Source organism: Martes martes (genome assembly GCF_963455335.1).
Source record: "Martes martes genome assembly, chromosome: 8".
In the NCBI taxonomy this organism is placed as follows: domain Eukaryota; kingdom Metazoa; phylum Chordata; class Mammalia; order Carnivora; family Mustelidae; genus Martes; species Martes martes.
Window position 1 is genome coordinate 641268 of NC_137895.1, and position 18946 is coordinate 660213.

At 57.8% G+C, this 18946-nt stretch overlaps 1 protein-coding gene across 1 annotated transcript in view; it reads left to right on the forward strand.

Moving 5' to 3' along the window:
• TTLL8 (tubulin tyrosine ligase like 8) overlaps positions 1 to 18946 on the forward strand; it is a gene marked incomplete at both ends in the record, with an annotated part of 47810 nt that overhangs the window by 507 nt on the left and 28357 nt on the right. Inside the window, 7 exons of the mRNA XM_080811842.1 lie at positions 369 to 479; positions 8048 to 8139; positions 11979 to 12117; positions 12805 to 12878; positions 14697 to 14825; positions 15824 to 15938; positions 17430 to 17552. Of these exons, the coding sequence (XP_080667968.1) occupies positions 369 to 479; positions 8048 to 8139; positions 11979 to 12117; positions 12805 to 12878; positions 14697 to 14825; positions 15824 to 15938; positions 17430 to 17552 (783 nt within the window). The remainder of the gene's footprint in view (positions 1 to 368; positions 480 to 8047; positions 8140 to 11978; positions 12118 to 12804; positions 12879 to 14696; positions 14826 to 15823; positions 15939 to 17429; positions 17553 to 18946) is intronic.

Sequence of the window (18946 nt, forward strand, 5' to 3'; positions counted from 1 at the left end):
TCGGGATCCCCGACGCGCCCGCCCCAGCGCAGGGACCCCGGACCCCCCCAGCCCCGGCCCCGGCCTCCCGGACGCCCAGAACCGCTGTTCCGCGGACGCCCGGCCTCCGCCCCACCGGGACCCGCCCGCGCCCTCACCTCGCCGGAGCGCGGACCCGAGTGCCACGCCCGGCCGCCCGCCCCCGCCCGCCTCGGCCCTCGGGAGCGCGGACCGCCCCCTGCGCACCTGGACCGGCCCCTCGCCCCGCCGCCTGCCCCGACCCTACCCCTGCGCTCCCCCGGCCTGGCTTCGGAGCCGAGCCCCGCCCCGCCCCGCCCCGCGGGGGTGCGCCCGGCCGGAGCCCTCGCCGACGCCCCCTCTCCTTGCAGGGGCGCGAGCGGGCGCGAGGACGGGCCGGCCGCCGGGGGCCGGCATGGAGCCCGCGGAGAGGAAGAGGCTCCCGCCCGCTTCCCCGGAAGGAGACCCCGGAGGAGAGAACAGTCAGTGTCGTCCCCGCCCGCCGTCGGGGGGGGGGTCGAGGCGCGAACGGGCGGGGGCGGGCGGCTCGACTCGGGGCCCGGGGCGCGAAGCCCCTTCTCGGAGCACCCGCCCCGCCCCTGCCCTCCGGCCCCTCCGGCCCCTCCGGCCCCTCCGGCCCCTCCGGCCCCTCCGGCCCCTCCGGCCCCTGCCCCCCACCTTCCCGCCCTCCAGGAGGGTCGGCTTCCGCGCTCAGCTTGGGAAAGGGGCGCGAGTCCGCCGCTTGGGTTCGGGCGCGGGGCCGGAGGAGCGCGGGCCGGCCCGTCCCTAGAGCTGCGTGAACGGGCGGCGCTAACCCCAACCCCAGCCCTGACCCTTCCCGCCCGCCCGTGCGCCCCTCCTCGCCGGGGCGCCCCTGGGGACGGGCTCGCGGGGTCCAGGGCGGGCTCCTGCTCAGCTTTCGGCCACCGCGCGGGTGAGAGGCCCAGCTCTTCCCCACAAGGGCCAGCGGGGGCCTCGTCCCGTTCGTTCTGGGCACTGGGTGGTCCACTTCCTTTCGGGGGTCTTTGTGCAGTGTCCGCGCTAGTCGTTCGGCCGTTATTGACTGGGTCGTGGTGTTTCCTTCTTGAGCGGTGGGAGTTCTTGGCCGCTGCTGGACGGACATCAGTTCTTTGTGGGTTGGATGGATTAAAAGGACCTTCTGGTCCCCGGCGGGTGTTTCCAGCCACTTACCGAGTCCATCTGAAAATCAACTTCTTAGTTGTAAGAACCTTATTTTTTTTTTTTCCCCCAAAGATTCCATCCATTTATTTGACAGAGATCACAGGCAGGCAGAGAGGCAGGCAGAGGGGGGGGGGGGAGCAGGCTCCCCGCTGAGCAGAGAGCCCGATGCGGGGCTCGATCCCAGCACCCTGGGATCATGACCTGAGCTGAAGGCAGAGGCTTCACCCACGGAGCCCCCCAGGCGCTCCTGTTAGAACCTTTAATAGTCAATCTTTTCTTCTATAGGTAGTGATCTTTTGAGTCTTGCTAGGAAAGCTGTATCCACCCCATCGTCCAGAAAACAGTATCCCGTTTTCCTTTGGAAACTTTATAATGTAATATTCCATATTCACCTCCACAATTCACAGGGATTGACTGTTTCCTCTGGAGTGAGGTAGGAGTGGGCGGGCAAACGTTCAGTCTTCCCCCGTGTGAGTATCTAATTGACCCAGGGGGGCCCTGCAACCTCTCCTTTGTGGAAAATCAGGCCTAGACCTATTTTTTGTTTTCCATTCTGTTTTATTGATTTCTTTGCCTATCCTGAGTCCATACTACCCTGTTTTAATTCTGGGAGCTTTATAATAAGTCTTAATATTTTGTAGTGTAAGTCTTCTGACTTTGTCCTTCAAGGTTTATTTAGGTTTTCTTAGACTTTTGCATTACCATATAAATTTTAGAATCAAATTGTTAATTTAACCCCCCCCCCCAAATCCTGCTACGATTTTAATTTTGGTCACATTGAATTCATAGATCACTTTGTGTGAAACCTAACATTTTATCAATATTGAGTCTTTCAACCCAGGAACATTTATTTCTTTGATTCTTGTCAACAGTGTTTTGTAGTTTTCAGAGTACAGATATGGGAGACTCCTTTTGTTAGATTTACTCCTAAATATTTGATGTTTCTTAGAGACGACATTGTTGAGGTTCACTTTCTAATTATTCTGCATATATAGAAATACAATTAATTTTATTGTACTGACTTGGCATTTGGTTACTCTGCTAACTAGTTCTTTTTTTTTTTTTTTAAGATTTATTTATTTATTTATTTGACAGAGAGAGATCACAAGTAGGCAGAGAGGCAGGTAGAGAGAGAGGAGGAAGCAGGCTCCCTGCTGAGCAGAGAGCCCAATGCGGGGCTCGATCCCAGAACCCTGGGATCATGACCTGAGCCGAAGGCAGAGGCTTTAACCCACTGAGCCACCCAGGTGCCCCCACTTTGCTAACTAGTTCTAATACCTAGTAGATTCATTGAGATTTCTTACATACACAGTCATCATCTGTAAATCTTTTCAGTTTTTAGACATTTTATTTCCTTTTCTTGCATTATTGCATTGGCTAGTACTGTCAGCATAATGTTGAACAGAAATGATCTAACGGACTTTTTTAGTTCTCAAACTGGGGGAGAAAAGCATTCAATATTTCACCATGAAGTATGCTGCTGCTCTAGGCTTTTTAAAGGAAGTTCCCTTTTATTCCTGGTTTACTGATAAATTTTTTAATGAGTAGTTATTACATTTTATCATGTGCTTTCTTCTGCATCTGTTGAGATGATAATGTATTTTTAACTTTTAGTCTATTAATGTGGTATATTATGTTGATGGGTTTTCAAATATTAAACCAACCTTATATTCCTGGAATAAACTTCACATGGTCATATTGTATTGTTTTGTACAACTGGATCTGAGTTACAAAGTTTAGGCTTTTTATGCCTCTTTTTATGAATGAGATTGGCGGTGCTATTCTTTTATTATAATGTCCTTGTTAGGTTTTGGTGTTAAATTTATGACCACCTAAAAAAGAATTGAAAGTGGGGGCGCCTGGGTGGCTCAGTGGGTGAAGCCTCTGCCTTCGGCTCAGGTCATGATCTCAGGGTCCTGGGATCGAGCCCCGCATCGGGCTCTGTTCTCCGCGGGGAGCCTGCTTCCTCCTCTCTCTCTACCTGCCTCTCTGCCTACTTGTGATCTCTCTCTGTCAAATAAATAAATAAAATCTTTAAAAAAAAAGAATTGAAAGTGTTTACTATTTCCTTATTCAACGAGAGGCTCCTATAAGATATTTTCCCTCCTAATGTTTGGAAAGATTGATCTGTGATGCCATCTAGACCTGGAGTTTTTATTGTGGGAAGTTTTTAGTTATGGAACTAATTTCTTAACCAAAAATAAGCCTACCCGGATTTTCTGAGGTTTTTGGTCAGTTTTGATAAAGCTGTTTTTATCAAGGAAAATGCTAATTTCCTATGAACTGTCAAATTATTGGCATGTGGATGTTCATAATATCTTATCATTTTAACATCTGTATAATCAGTAATGATGTTCCCTTTTTCATTCTCGATATTGTATATTTGTGTTTTCTCATTTTTCTTTATCTAGAAAAGGTTTATCAATTAAAAAATTGTTTCAATGATCCAACTTTTGGTTTGTTAATTTTCTCTATGGCACACTTATTTCTGTTTAACTGAATTCTGCTCTTTATTATTTTCTTTCTTTTACTTTCTTTTTGTTTAATTGTTCTCTTGCTAATCTGTTTGGATGTTAGCTCAGATAGCTTTCCATTTGTTTTCTAATATATGAATTTAAATTTATAAATTTCTCGCTAATCACTATTTTAACTGCATTATAATGTTTTGATATGTCATATTTTTATTGTCATTCAGCTCAAATCATTTTTGAGATTCTCCTTTGGTCCATGTTTTTATTTTTTATTTATTTTATTTTTTTAAAAATTAAAAAAAAAAGATTTTATTTATTTGACAGACAGAGATCACAACTAGGCACAGAGGCAGGCAGAGAGAGAGAGAGAGAGAGAGAGGAGGAAGCAGGTTCCCCGCTCAGCAGAGAGCCCGATGCGGGGCTCGATCCCAGGACCCTGGGATCATGACCTGAGCCGAAGGCAGCGGCTTAACCGACCGAGCCACCCAGGTGTCCCCACTTTTGGAATTTTTATATCTCCCTGGCAAATTGATCCTTTTAATATTAGAGACTACCTCTTTTTTGTCTTTAACAATGACTTTATGAAATTTTTGTTAATATTTACCAGTAAATATTAGTGTTATCTAAATATTTACTAAGTATCTCTAAGAGTGACATTTTATAACTAAACTCCTTTTCCACATTTGATCAGATGGACGGTAATTCCTCACTAAAATCCAGCACCCAGAATATATCGCATTTCCCCAGAAAGCCCCAGAGTCGGTTTGTCCAGATAGAGACGTGGTGGGGAGCCACACACCGCGTCAGGCTGTCCGGTCGGTTCCCTCGCGTCTCCTCCTCCGGAGTGGCCACTCCTCTCGCCTTGTGCATCCGAGATCCGGGCCTGTTGTTCCGGAGCAAGTCCTGCGTCGGGACTCTTCTGGCTGTGGCCTGGGCCGGTTTACTCTCCTCCTCTGCCCCCTCTGTGGACCCTGTGATCTGGCGACGGGCGCCGGAGACCTGATGAGAGTGGCCTTTGGTTTTGCCAAATGTGTTGCCAAGACTCCTGGGAGGTGGAGCTCTGGCCGTGCCGTCGCCGGAGCTGCCGCCGGTCGGGGGACCAGTGCTGGCCAGACCCCTCCGTGGTAGGGTTGTGTCTTCTGTGGCCACGTGAGGAGCGGTGTCAGGGCACCTGGTGACGGCCCAAGGCCCCTGAGTGGGGGTGGGGGGGAATCCCTCTGCGATGGGACTGGAGGTTGGGCAGGAGCTGCTGCCGGAGGCTGACCGGAGAGCACTTCCCGAGGGAGGCGCGTGGGCCTGGGCCCGGGATGTTGTCGGGCCCCTAGGTGCTCTGGTGTCACCACCACTGCCACACCTGCTCACCCGCCCCTCCCCTCCCCTCCGGGGGGGGGGGTGGCCAGGAGCCTTGAAGATCCGGGAAGGGTAGAGACGAGGAGCTGCCCCCTCCTCAGCCTCCGTGAAGTCCCGATCCTTCCAGAAGGTGTGCCCAGGTGCTGAATCCTGCCCCGAAGTCACGGATTTCCAGGGAAGGTGCAGGTGTCTCTGATGGCCAAGGGGGAGGATTGTGTTTGTGCTTCTTTCTCTCTCTCTCTCTTTCTCTCTCTCTCGTCTACCCGGACGTCTGGACTGGGTCTGGCCAGTGACCATCATACTCCGTGACGCTCCCAGTGGTCAGCACTTGAGGCTCCCGCCTCTGTAGCTGCTTTTGCATCTTTTTGTGTCCCCCATCCGAGTCCGTAAGGGCGTCAAGATGCCCCGAGGTCACCTGAGGCTCCCAGTGTCCCAGCCCGGGAATCCCAGCTCTCTGGAGAGCTCGGATCCCTCCAGCCAGGGCAGCTCGGGCTTCGAAGCCAAAGGCCGGGTGCCCCGGAGGGTCACTGCCGGGCTGCTCTTGCGTGTCTCCGTTCACTGCGAGTTTTCAGCTAAATGGAAATTGGGGATAATTAAGACTCTCTGTGTCTGTGGAGATGGGATTTGTGACTTTTCCTGACTCTCTTACTGTGGTGCAGTTTACGAAACTTTTCTAAGCCAGCCTTGAAATGACACCAGGCAACCGTGGTGTGTACGGTTCTGTCATCTGCGGGTGTGAGTCACACAGCCTGGGAACTTCCTTCCCTGGAGCGTGCCGGCCTTTTGTACTCTCAGAATGTGTTGTACGAGACTAGATGTTCTGTACCACTCACCCACGAAGCCATTAGCCCTGGAGTTGTCCTGATGGGAAGGTTTTAAATGGCATTTTTATGCCTCTTCTCTTCTTCTTTTTTTTTTTTTTTAAAGATTTTATTTATTTACTTGACAGACAGAGATCACAAGTAGGCAGAGAGGCAGGCAGAGAGAGAGGAGGAAGCAGGCCCCCTGCTGAGCAGAGAGCCCGATGCAGGGCTGGATCCCAGGACCCTGAGATCATGACCCGAGCTGAAGGCAGAGGCTTACCCCACTGAGCCACCCAGACGTCCCTCACCAATTGTTTTTTAATACTATTAGTTGTAAACCTCTGGCTTGACTAATCCTCTATTGGATTTTTAAAAATATTTCATCAGTGTCTCCTTTCTGTTAATTTTCTTGTATTTCTTTGGGTTTGAATTTACTGTTCTCTCTAACGTCTTGAGACGGACGCTTAACTCACTGTTTTTAGCCTCTGCTACTTTTGAATATACGCTTCTACAGTAAAAATCTCCTTATAAATACAACCTAACTACAGCCCAGAGATCTGATGTTTGGTATTTTAATCATCGTTTAGCTAAGAAGTACGCAGTGCGTTCCACCTCGACTCGTCCGGCCGTGGGTCACTTGGCGCACGCACCGACTGTGCCGCAGTTTTCCGCCAGTTGCCTTGTTCCGTTACTGACCCCGGACTCTGTCGCTCTGTGGTCAGAGGGCACCCGGCTCACCACCCTCACCCCTTCTCGAAGGTGTGCGTTCCCTCCCTCTCCCCGTGTCCTGGAGGCAAGTGAGGGGCTCTGGGTGTGCTCACGCGGTGACGTTGTGATCTTCGTCCTCGCAGACCTTTGTCTCCTGCTCGGTTCCTGACGGCCCCACGTGCATGGCACGTGTCTGTGGCTTCCGTGTCTTGTCCTGTCGTTCTGCCGACCGTGGCTTTGCTCATTCTAAGTCCATGCTCTTGGACCGGGGGCGCCGGGGGCCGTGTCCTTGTGCCTCCCAACCCCTCCCACCCTCCCTCTCTTCTGGCTTTTGTCACCGTGGACCCACATGGATGGAGCCACTCAGTGCACTTCCTTCTGTGCTGGGCTTCGTGGGACGTCTACATTGAGAATGTTTTTCCCAGTTGGTGCGTTCTCCTTTTGTGAGCAGAGCAGAACACGTCCTTTTCCCAACTTTAACTTTTACGGCTGGTGCTTTCTGCCAGAAGCTTTGTGTGCCGAGCTCTCGTGTGGAGGCCCGCGGTCTGCAGCCGAGGAACTGTGGCGTGTCCTCAGCTGGGGTTCGATTTGTTTTCCGCATGTGGACCTGCCGTTGTCGGAGCCCCCCCACCCCCGCCAAGGGCGTTGCTGCTTTTCTCCGTATCGGTTGGCCGTGTGGATGTGGGTCTCGGGGGCCCCCGGAGGGTAGAGGAGCAGCGGGTGGGCGGGTGGGCGTCCGCTGCTGGCCCGTCCCTCTGTGACGCTCCCTGGACATCCGGGTACCGGGAGTCCCGGTGGTGTCAGGAGGTCACGTGGGGTGGGGGGAGGTGCACATTCCAGGGCTCTGGGTGTGCTGGAATTGAAAGCCACCCGACAAGGTGAGCTGGCCCAGGGGGTGCGTATGGACTGGAAGCGTGGGGTCTGAGGTCAAGGCCCGGGCAGTTCAAGGTTAGGGCCTAGGGAGAGAGAAAGGGCCGCGGTGAGGACGGGAGGGGGCCAACGGGAGCAGGGCTGGCCGGTCGAGAGTCCGGTGGTCCAAGAAGCCAGGGCCCAGGGGAGTGACCACAGGATCGGCTTATGTGTGTGTGGTGATAGCATGAGCGGTGCCCCCGGTGGAGCCCAGCAGATGGCGGAAGGCAGGCGTGTGGAGGGAGGGGATGCGGAGAGGAGGGTTTTCATCTTAATCTTTAAGGTGTTTGCACTAGAACGTGGTGTGTGCTGCTGGGAGCCTGGCGGCCAGAGTCAGGGGAAGGAGGGGGAGGGGGCCCAGACGGAGAAGGAGGGGGGTGGTCGTGGTGTGGTGTGGCCACAAAGCGGGTGGGGCGCCCAGCAAGGAGAGAGGGTGTCCAAGCCAGAGCTGCCGGGGCTGGTGGGCTGGGGGCCGAGAGAGGGCATCGCCTGGGGATGGCCGGCTGGGGGGTAGAGCCTGGGGAGGACGCTGAGGGCTTGTTGGGGACGGTCTGGGGGCTGGAGGTGGGCTGGGCTTCCTTCCCAAGCACTTTTACCTCTGCCTGGATGTCTCTTTCTCTCCTGCAGAATTAAAACGAAGAATTTCCCAAGACTCAACTTCTTCCCCCAAATTAGACAGATACAAAATAGCAAGACAATTGACCGAAAAGGCCATCAAGGTAAATGCCCTTTGGGGCTGGAGGGGCACTTTTATACAGTTTCATTTATTTCTGTAATCTCTTCATCCAACATGGGGCTCCAACTCACGACTCGGAGGTCAAGAGTCACGGGCTAGGGGCGCCTGGGTGGCTCAGTCCTTAAGCGTCTGCCTTTGGCTCGGGTCATGGTCCCAGGGTCCCGGGATCGAGCCCCGCATCGGGCTCCCTGCTCGGCGGGAGGCCTGTTTCTCCCTCTCCCCCTCCCCCTGCTTGTGTTCCCTCTCTGGCTGTCTCTCTCTGTCAAATAAATAAAATCTTTAAAAAAAAAAAGGAGTCACGGGCTATTCAGACTGAGCCAGCCAGGCACCCCGGGGGGGGAGGGCGCTTTTTAAACGCAGAAACTTATTTTGGAACTTGGAGAGCCAGTGGGTTGCCTTTGATGCGCTGAGCTCTCCAGCTGTGGGCAGTCCGCCAGCCTGGGCTGGGTCCTGACCCCAGCGCTGGGCCCGCAGGGGGCCGGGGGGTAGGTGCCAGCGTTGTCTACCCGGGAGCGGAGGGCCCGTCTCTGACCCTGAGAGCACCAGCAGCCTTCGCCGGGGAGGGCCATATTCCGGGGCTTTGCGCTCTGCTGGGCCCTTGCTCAGGACGCAGACGAGTGGGTCGGGGACGTCTGGCACTTCACCCGTGGGGACCTGCTCCTAAGGCCCAACGCACAGCGATGGGGCAGGAGTCCCCAGTGCGGGGTTGCGGTGGGATGGGCTGGGCACACCGGCTGCGCACTGGCCGACCACCCTGCACTGGGGAGCGGGACCCTGCCGCCGCCAGGTCCCTGTGGCTGCGTGTGCTCTCGGCAACGTCATACCGACCAGCCTACCAGCTGGGTAATTCACGGGTTTTCCCCTGAAACCTAAAAACAGCTGAACATCCAGGGCCATGGGCACCCCTCTAAGCGTTGCGTTAGCTGCCTCCACAGGCTTCTGTGTTAGAATACTTTCGTTGAGCTGTAGTTTGAAGTATTTATGATTCCTATTATTACTTTTCATTGATTGGGAGTTCCTTAAAAGTAGAGTTCATGCATGTCTATACTTCTGGGTTTTTTTCTATTTTTTTCACGTACACAAAATTTTTTCATTTTATTTTTTATTTCATTATTATTTTTTACTTTTTATTTAAATTCAACTTAATTAACATATAGTGCCTTTTCAGTTTCAGATGTAGAGCTCAGTGATTCCTGAGCTGCACGTAACACCCTGTGCTCACTCCATCCCGTCCCCTCCTTCGCGCCCGTCATCCAGTCACCCCTTCCCACCCCTCCCCTCCCGCAGCCCTCAGTGTGTTTCCTAGAGTTCAGGTTTTCTTGTGGTTTGTCTCCCTCTCTGATTTCATCTTATTTTATTTTCCTCCCTCCATGCTCCTGTTTTGTTTCTTAAATTCCACGTATGACAAGATCTGTGATCACTGTCTGTCTCTGACTCACTGACTTTGCTCAGCATAACACCCTCCTGTTTCATCCACGTCGTTGCAAACGGCAAGATTTCATTTTTGATGGCTGCGTAGTATTCCGTTCTGTGTATACACGTTTGTCCGTTCATCTGTCGTTGGACGTCTGGGCTCTTGCCACAGTTTGGCCGTTGTGGATGTTGCTGCTATAAACGTTGGGGCACACGTGCCCCTTCAGGTCGCTATGTTTGTACCCTTTGGATAAATGCTGGGGCTTTTTCTAATTATGTTGTTACTGATTTCTAGCTCAGTTGCATATGGTTGAGGGTGTCATCTGCATCTAAATGTGTTCTGACTTGCTTGATGCCCAGCATCTTGGGCGTGTCCAGGAGAGCCGACTGGGCAGAGCTGGTTATCTGCGCAGTCCGAGTCTTTGAGGCCAACTGGACCCTCTGGTCTGCGGGTCTGTCTCTCACCGAGAGAAGCACATTAGATACCCTTGGTCAGTGTGAATCCCTTCACATTGTGGTTGTCAGTTTTCACTTTATATAATTTATCGCTCTCTTACCAGGAGCAGACAAAAGTATCTTCTTGGTGAATTCAGTCTTTTTGTAAATTATGGTGCGATTTTCTTTGCTTTGGGGGTTTCTTTTGTCCCAAAGGCTGCTTTGTCTCCTGCTTAGATCCTCTTGTGTCCTACCGACCTGTACGCGACTGCCTTTGACTTTCTCTTGTAAACAGCGTGGACTGGGGTTCTGGAAATCCAGCCGGCACCCCTCACCTTCTTCCTGGGGCCTTTGGCGTGTTTATCCACAAGCGCACCCCTGGGGTCCTCGGGCGTCCCCCTGTGTCCCTGGCTCCTTCCCTCGTCCCGTCTGCCTGGTCCGGTCGGCTTCCCCCTATTTTGTGCCTCCTTGCGGACTGATTACGGTGCGGACCCCATCTCCCCTCTTATATCTTACAGGTCTTCTGCTGTGTTTTTCTTCCTTTTGTGGTTCCCTGAGGGATTTTATTCTGTTCATTAAAACAGTCTGCTTTTCCGAGGTCGTTCGGTTTGACCGTAAGCATGGCTGGGGTTCTGGCTGGGGCACAGGGTGCTGACGCTCTCGCCGCCGGTCAGTTCCCCGCCTGCCCCTGCATCACCGCAGCCCCTCCGTGGCCAAGGTCATCCCATCCCTCCGTCCTGGTGCACGGCCCTGTGGGGGACGAGGGCAGGCTTTGGACAGGTTTCCTGCACAGAAGGAGGCTGAGAGAGGTCCTTTGAGCTGCTGGGTGTTTCCTGTGGGTGTGGGACCTGGACTCACAGCCTCTGGCCCCAGGCACAAGCTTTCTTGCACGTGTTCCTGGGAGAGGCGTGCAGGTCCTCCTTGTGGGAACTACAGGGTACGTCGACTGCCGATGTGGGTCACCAATCGCCATGAGCTTAAACATACCCATTCGTTATCTCACAACTTCTGTGGGGTCCTCTGCTCAGGGTCCCTCGAGGCTGAAATGAGGCATCATCTGGGCTGGGGTCTCATCCGGAGGCTCAGCTGGGAAGGGATCTGCTTTCAGGCTCCCTGGGCTGGTTGGCAGGGCTCGTTCCCTTGTGGCTGAAGAGCTGGTTTCTTCAGAGCTGACAGTGGGGAGAAAGTCTCTGCTGCTTTGAATCTCCAAGTTCAGGGATGCCCTGGACCCTCTATTCAAGAGGCGCACCTGATTAGGCCAGGCCCACCCACGAGAGTCAGTCTTTTGATTTGTTCAAAGTCATCTAATTAAGGACACCATGAGTTTGAGCCGTTCCCCTCCTGCCCAGCCCTCCCTACCTGCTCCCACAAACTCGTGAGGCACAAAGCTAACTGCTGACCCTGCCCTACGGCTGTCGCACTCTGGGACCCTGTCCAGGTGAAGGTGTGCAGGCTGGACCTCAGCAACATGGGCCCAGGGGCTCTCGCATGACCATCACTCTCCCATCTCCCAACCCTCAGCTGGGACGACCTGGTGCACACGACCTGCCACCATCTCTCTACCTGGTCCCCAGGCAGCTGTGTTTGTTTCCACGCTCACAGGCAGAGTCCCCAGCCCCTGTGCTGGCCTCACACTGTCGGCCTCCTGTCCCTCTGGCCCTTCTTGGCTGGTTGAATGGCTCTTCCCTCTCGCTCCTCGAACCTCGGGCACCTGTCCCCTCACCCCCAAGCATGAGAGACTGAGATTGTCACCTTTGTAGAGAAAAGAGAGCGTTAGAGTCCAAGGCGCACGAAGCACGAGCGTGCGCACGGTGGGGGCCCTGCTCCGTGCCCGTGCGCGTGTGTGGGCGCACGCGCACTCTCGGGTGTTTCCGTGTGTTCCTCTTGGAGCGGGACGTGAGTGTCCTCCCCTCACAGACAATTACCCGCCTTGCCTTTCGCTCTTTAATTTAAAATCTGCTCTTGCAATTTGAGGAAAAGAAGATTTTCTCCATCTACGGGCACTACCCGGTGATACGGGCCACCCTTCGAAGAAAGGGCTGGGTGGAGAAGAAGTTCCACTTTTTGCCCAAGGTCATCCCGAATGTGGACGATGACAATGCAGGGGTGACTGGTAGAGTATCGAAGGTGTCTTGTCCCTTGGTGTAAGGCTTGTGTGCGTGTCTGTCACGCCTCTCCGGGGAGTGCCGTTCTGGCCCTCAGGGCCTGTGACCCGGGCCTCTCCTGCGTGTGCGGGGTCTCCCCGGGGCCATTGCCCTCCTGGCCTTCCCCAGCCAGCCCTACGCCAGGCCTGTGCTTTCCAGACCTGGTCCCCCCCTCCACGCCCACAGCAGGCCACCACCTCCCATGTCTAGGCTGTTGTCGCCATCCTTTAGGGGCCCCTGTGTGTCCCTCCTCTGGCCCTGGGTCCCCACAGGTCCCGCCTCCCGCTGCAGACAGCATCTGCGCGTTCTCGGCTCCCACGTGGCGGCCGAGACCCGCGTGAACCTGTCACCGTCCCACTCCCTGCGCCCTGCCCCACCCCACTCCCCCTCAGGCTGTCTGCCCCCCACACCTGCGGTCCCCGACCCCAGCACTGCACCCGGCAGAGGGGCCGAGTGGCGGACCCTGGGGCAGGTCAACGTAGCCTGAACCTGATGCCGCCCTGCCCCGTGTCGGGACCCGCAGACGTGCCCCGGGGATGCACTGCCGCGGCGTTGGCAAGTGCGCCGTGGCTGCGGCGGCGGCTGGCTAAGTGGCGTGGGGGCCGAGGGACTCAGGCCCTGACCTGCTGACGGCTCTCCGGGGGTCGTGTTTGCAGAACATAAACCCACTGAAGGCAAAGAAAATCAAGAAGCGGCTCTGGAGAAGACAGACGACATCCACGATGTGATGGTAGGTCTCCACCCCGCGCTCCTGCGGGCCGGATGGGCCCCCATCTCCCCATGCCCCTCACACTGTCACCTTCCCCGGGCCTTGTCCTGGGGACTGGTGGCAAAGCCGGTCACACCGGGCTGCTGGACACGCATGTGTGTGTGAGCTTGTGTGTGTCTGAGTGCACCCGTGTACATGTATGTGCATCTCTGTGTGCACTCGTGTGTGTGCATGTGTGCCACGTGCATCTGTGTTGTGTGTCCGGGTGTACCCGTGTCCGTATCTGTGTGTGTACTCGTGTGTGCATGTGTGTGCTCGTGTGTGTCCACGTGCACCCATGTGCGAACACGCACTTGCGTGCTGCCCTTCATACTGTTGTCTGATGGCTGACGCCGCCTTGAACAAATGAGACTCATGCCAGAAAGTGACAGCAGAAGCTTGGACGTCGCTGCGAGTAGGAAGGTGGGCTGCGAGTCCAGCTCTGGGATAAAGTTTGGGAAGTGAGGCTGGCGGCCAGCTCCCCGCTCCCTCCCGGCGCTCCTGTTGGCCCTGGGGCAGGGGCAGCCCAGTCCTGCCCTAACCCGGGGTCAAGGTAGACCAGCCCGTGTTGCAGAAGAGTAGGTGTGTCCTCAGATGCTGGGCTGCAGAGAACAGCCCTGCAGGGTCTTCAGGGTGTCAGAATTTTGGAAAAGGTGTTCCTTTCCTTGTATCTCTTTGGGAAGAAATTTTGACCACACAGGTGCTTGGTTTGTGGACATAAAATCAGAGCTGCCCGGGCTGCCCTGGGTCTAGTTGCGGCCGTACGGCGAGGTCCCCGTGCTCCGCTGGCCCTGGCCACCTGCTCTGAAGGGGGGGCAAGGGGGGAGGCTGGCTCCCACAGTCTCCGGGCCACGAGGTGGTGCACTCACACCACGCCCACATGTGGCATGTCCCTGAGCCCCACAGGCGCACCCATGGATCGGGCAGCCCAGACCTCACTCAGCCACACGCACAGGGGCCCCTCTCGGTGCAGAGCCTGGCCTTGCTTCCCGAGCGCAGAGCCCCCGCGTGCGGGCGGTTGCCCCCAGTGCGGCACACCGTAGCCCCCCAAGGAACGCGGCGGCCAGCCTTCCAGACCAGAGAGACACAGAATGCATACCTCAGTGTCATTTAATACCTGATTTGCACAGTATGGAGGCGCCTCAAAAAGCTAAAAATAGAGCTTCCCTCTGACCCAGCAGCTGCACTAGTGGGTATTTGCCCAAAGGCACCAACGCAGTGATGCAAAGGGGCACCTGCGCCCAGGCTCGCAGCATGTCACCTGCGGTAGCACCTGGGGGAGAACCCAGATGTGCGGGGACAGACGGATGGGTAAGGGGAATGTGGCTCACATCTACGGTGGGATAGTACGCGGCCATCGGAAGTGAAGCCTTGCTGTTGGCAACGACATGGATGGAGCTAGAAGGCGTTATGTTGAGTGGAGTACGTCAGTCCGAGAAGGACAATTATCATGCGACCTCGCTCATGTGTGAAATTTCAGGAACAAAACAGAGGATCGTAGCGGAAGGGGAGAAAGAGAGAAGTGGGCAAACCACAAGACACTCTTAAGGAAAGAGAACACACTGAGGGTTGATGGGGGCCGGGCCTCAAGGAGGGCCCTCGTGATGAGTGCCTGGCGTCACACGGAAGTGACGATCCTGAATCCTCCATTGGAAACCGATTTTACTGTGTATGCCAACTGGCTAGAATTCGATGAAAAACTTGGAAAAAAGCTGATTTCCCTCACTCTTGCTTACATCCCAACACCCAAAGGTGCGAAGCTTGGATAGAGGGTATTGGTAAGGGTCTTTTTCCTGCCAGTCCAGCCTGGTGAAAAGCGAACTGCCGTACTTCCTCTGGACTGTCAAGAGGGACGTCGTCGACTATCACAGCCTGAGCTGCGACCAGATGCTGAACCACTACGGGAAGACGGCCTCCTTCACCACCAAGGTGAGAGTGGGGGCGAGGGGGCGGCGCGCGGGGCAGGTGCAGGGCGGCACCTTGTCTCCTGCAACTCCGTGGCTGAGTTTGGGGGGGCCGCGTGTGGACTGGCCACCTCCGGGCTCCTCCCCAGGAAGACCTCTGCCCGGGCAGAGGCCACGCCGCCCGGTGCCAGTGTCCAGAGGCCGCCAGCTCCAGCTCCACTCACACCCCCAGAGCCCCAGGCACCCTTGGCCCTGTGTCCCTCCTCTGGGTACGCAGGCCAAACCTCAAGCGGGGGGGGTGGGGGGGCGCTGCCTCCAGAGCCCGGCATAAACTCTGTGCCCCGCGGAGGCCCTGGGTCCCAGGGAGAGCCAGGTCACCTCCCCTGCACAGCGCCTTCTGGCTGCAAGGGGCATGGGCACCTCCTGTCCTCACTGCCTTTTGGTCCCGCAGCCCCATCCCGTGACTCCGAGGGCTGAGGTCCAGGGGCGGGGTCAGCCCAGGGTGGACAGGCCTGCCGGTACCCACGTGGGAGAGGTGGGGTAGAGCAGCTTCTGGGCAACAAGGAGACCATCCCCTCAACGGGCAAGGATGACACAGAGGGGCAGGGATGAGGCTCGCACGGCCCCCGGGCTCCCCGTGGGGGTCTGGCCCCATGCATCCCCCCCACCTGGCCGCGCTCCCTGCAAAGACCCCATGCGGCTTTTCCCCAAACGGGGTCCATGGTGAGTGTGCCCAGGAGCTTGCTCCCTCCTCCTTGGTGCTCAGGCCCAGCGCCCCTTAGGGACCCACCACCACTGTGCCCTCAGATGGCCCCGGACCGCACGTGGGGTCACCCTGCTGTTGAGGCCAGCTGGCTGGGGGCCGGAGGGGCGGGGAGGCCGGGGAGGGGTCTGCTCCAGGAGGCGCCCCCCCTCGAGAGCCCTTTGGCACGGATGCCGCCAGCCAGACCTGTGGGCGTTCAGGCTGGTCTGAGGGGACGGGCAGGTGGCCTGTGGGGTTCTGACGCGCCGCTGTCTCTGGAGATCGGGCTGTGTGCGAACATGAGGAGCCTTCCGTGGCACGTCCAAGCCGACCCCGACACCTTCTTCCCCCGCTGCTACAGCCTCTGCTCTGAGAGCGAGAAGCAGGAGTTCCTGGGTAAGTGGGTGGCCGGAGGCGGAGACCACCTGGCATCAGGGCGCCTCTGGGGTCCACCTCCCCCGAGGGGCTGCAGGAAGGGAGGGGGCTGGGCCACAGCTGCAGGGCCGGGGGGCTGGTGGGGGCTGAGGGCAGAGGGCCTGGTCCCGTCCCGAGGCCCAGGGGCTCAGCTCCATGTCAAGGGGTGAGGACTGGTGCAGAAACTTCCACGGGCAGCGTCTGAGAAGCAGGAGGCGTGGGAGGCTGATGGAGGCCCGAGCCAGCAACTTGGTTCTGACCGGCTTCCTGGGGGAGGCTGCTGTGGGGGTGATCCTGGGGCCCAGGTCTGAGCAGCTCTGGGCAACGGGCTCTGGCCTGAGGACAGAGAGAGAAGGGGTTCCTGGTTTGACCTGCCCAGAGAGACAGACAGAAGCTGAAGGTCAGAGCAGGTGGGCAGTGTTCGTTTGGGGACGACTGCGTTTCCTGAGCACCTGGTCTGGGGGAGATGCAGCCTCTACCAGCACCCGTGCCTTAGGTCCTGACCCCACCTGGGGCTCCCAGGGGCAGACAGACGCAGGCAGGACAAGGCAGGGTCCGTGGGGGCTGGAGGTGAGAAGTGCAGGGGAGGGGAGGCAGTGAGCAGGGGCCTCTCAGAGAGGGGCGCAGGGTGAGCACCTGGAGGGAGGGAGGGCTGAGGGACAGGCTGGAGCGGGCCCTGAGTGTCCACAGGGCACAGGGGCCAGGAGTCGGCTCGGGGCGGGGCTGCTCTAGTGGAAGGAGACTCAGGGAGAAGCCCGGGCCCTGGAGGAGCGAGGGAAGGCCGCGGGGGTTCTGGATCTTTCCATGGTGGCAGCAGCCGCGGGCCGGGCCGGTGGGGCCCCCACTGAGATGAGCAGGGAGCAGGCTTGGGTTTGGTTTTGGCGAGAGGGCACCGGAATTTCTCGTGGGCCTCCCAGAGGGCATGGGTTGGAGTGGAATTGGGTAAGACAGGCCTCGGAGCCGGGCTGGCCCCAAGCCTGTGTCTGTGGGACCCAGAGCGGCCTTCTGTGCCGGGTGTGTGTGGCAGGGCCCCTCTGGCCGTCCACGCCGGCAGCCCTGGAGGCCAGCCTGTCCAGGGAGGCCTGGAGAGGCTCCTGGGATGGGGAGGGTCCTAGTGTCTGCAGGAGGCTTCTGTCCTCTGGTGCGGAGCTGAAGACGCAAGCAGCAGGGACAGGGACAAGTGCAGTGGCCGCCGTGGGTGTGTCCCTGAGTGGGGGAGGGGAGAGCAGGGGGGAGGTGGGGAGGGGCGTGCAGCTGGTGGTGGACTAGACTCCCACTTGCCCAGGGGCGGAGGGAGGAGGCCTGTGCTGGAGGTGCGGGCTGAGGGCAGAGCGAACAGCCCCTCCAGGGCGGTGGGGGCGGGAGGGAGGCCGCCGCGGGCGGTGGGGCAGCGAGGCTGAGGACGGCTCGTGCTGGCCGAGGCCCCTGGTGCCCGGCGCCGGCAGAGGGGGCGAGGCCTTGGTGTCCTTTCAGACGACTTCCGGCGCACGGTGGCCTCCAGCATCCTCAAGTGGGTGGTCAGCCACATGAGCCACAGCGGAGGCGAGCCCGGCGGCAGGGGGGAGGCCTGCGACCCCGGCCCCAGCAACCGGAAAGGTGGGGGGGGGCGCGGCTGCACCGTGCCAGGAGGGCTGTGCCGGGGGGGACCGTGGGGCCGCGGGTCTGGGACGGACTCGTCCCCGCTCCGCAGAAGAGGGTGACAGGGACGGGCTTTCCCGCGTGGTGCAGGGCCGCCGTGCCATCAGGCCCACGAAACCCAAATAAGTATCGTGCTGTTCCCTTTCCGAGAGTGTCCGTGGTTCCCACTCAGGTCGAGCAGGAGGCACCGGGGTGTCCTGCGGCCGCCCTGCCCCGCGGCCTCCTCCCCGCACAGCCCGCACCGGGGGCAGGTTTGTTATGACCCACGAGCCCACGAGCCCACATCGGCTGGCGCTGAGGGTCACTCTCTTGTGGGGCGTCATGGGGCTTTGGACAAACGTGTAATGGTTGTCATCACACAGCGTGTCTTCCCAGCCCTCAGCCCCCTCGTGTCCCCCCGTTCCTCCTGCCCCCGCCACGGTGTCCTGTAGTCCCGCGCTCAGGGCTCCGTCTGTGGTGAGCTTGTGCCCCCGGACTGCGAAGCCCACCAGCGCTTCCCGGTCCTCCCGCCCTGCGGTGGGACAGGCTGGCGGGAGGGCTGGGGCGGGCCAGGCTCCGGCGGGGCCTTGCTGAGAACAGAGAGGTCCCCAGCGTCCAGGATGCTTACCTTCCCTTCTTGCCAGAAGGGGGGGCCCTGCTCCCACATGCACGGTGAGAACCAGGTCAAGGTCCTAGAGGGAAGACCGACGACGCACGCCCCCCACCCCGCCCCAGCTGAGCCCCCGGGGTTTCTGACGCGGCCTCGCGCACACCGAGCCTTCAGCCGGTCCTCAGCGGCCGCTCAGGGTTCCTCGCCTGGCGCTGGCGTCCGGGGAGCTTTTTGGCTTCGGGGTTCTGTTGCCCAGAGTGGCTACGCTCATGATCTGCTGCCTTCCTGCGACCGGGCGACGGTTGGCCACGTGACCTCGGTTCTCCGAGGGAGCCAAGAAGAGTCGCTGACTCTTTGGTTTTACTTTGTACTTATGAGGACGGATTGGCACCATCCAGCCTCCTCTGTGCCTGACCAGAAAGCAGAAGTGCAGATTTTCACTTTCAAATGCCTGTTTCCATGTTCCGGGAGTTTCTCCTGAACACAGTTTAAAGACACACTCTGTGATCTCTGTGGCAACCGTGCGACCAGCAGCACTTTCTCCGGGGTCCCTAACTGCTGGGGTCCGGAGTCCGCGATGTCTCAGCACCCGCCCCCTGCCCCCAGCCCCCAGCCCCACGTCTGTGTGTGGAGTTGGTTCTGTGCACCTTCCAAGCCCGCTCGCTCCTCCGGGCTCCCAGCCGGGAACCACCCGGACAGTTGCTGGTTGTCACCTCGTTCTCCTTTGGGGACCAGGGGGCCGGCTGTCACCCGGACGGGAGGA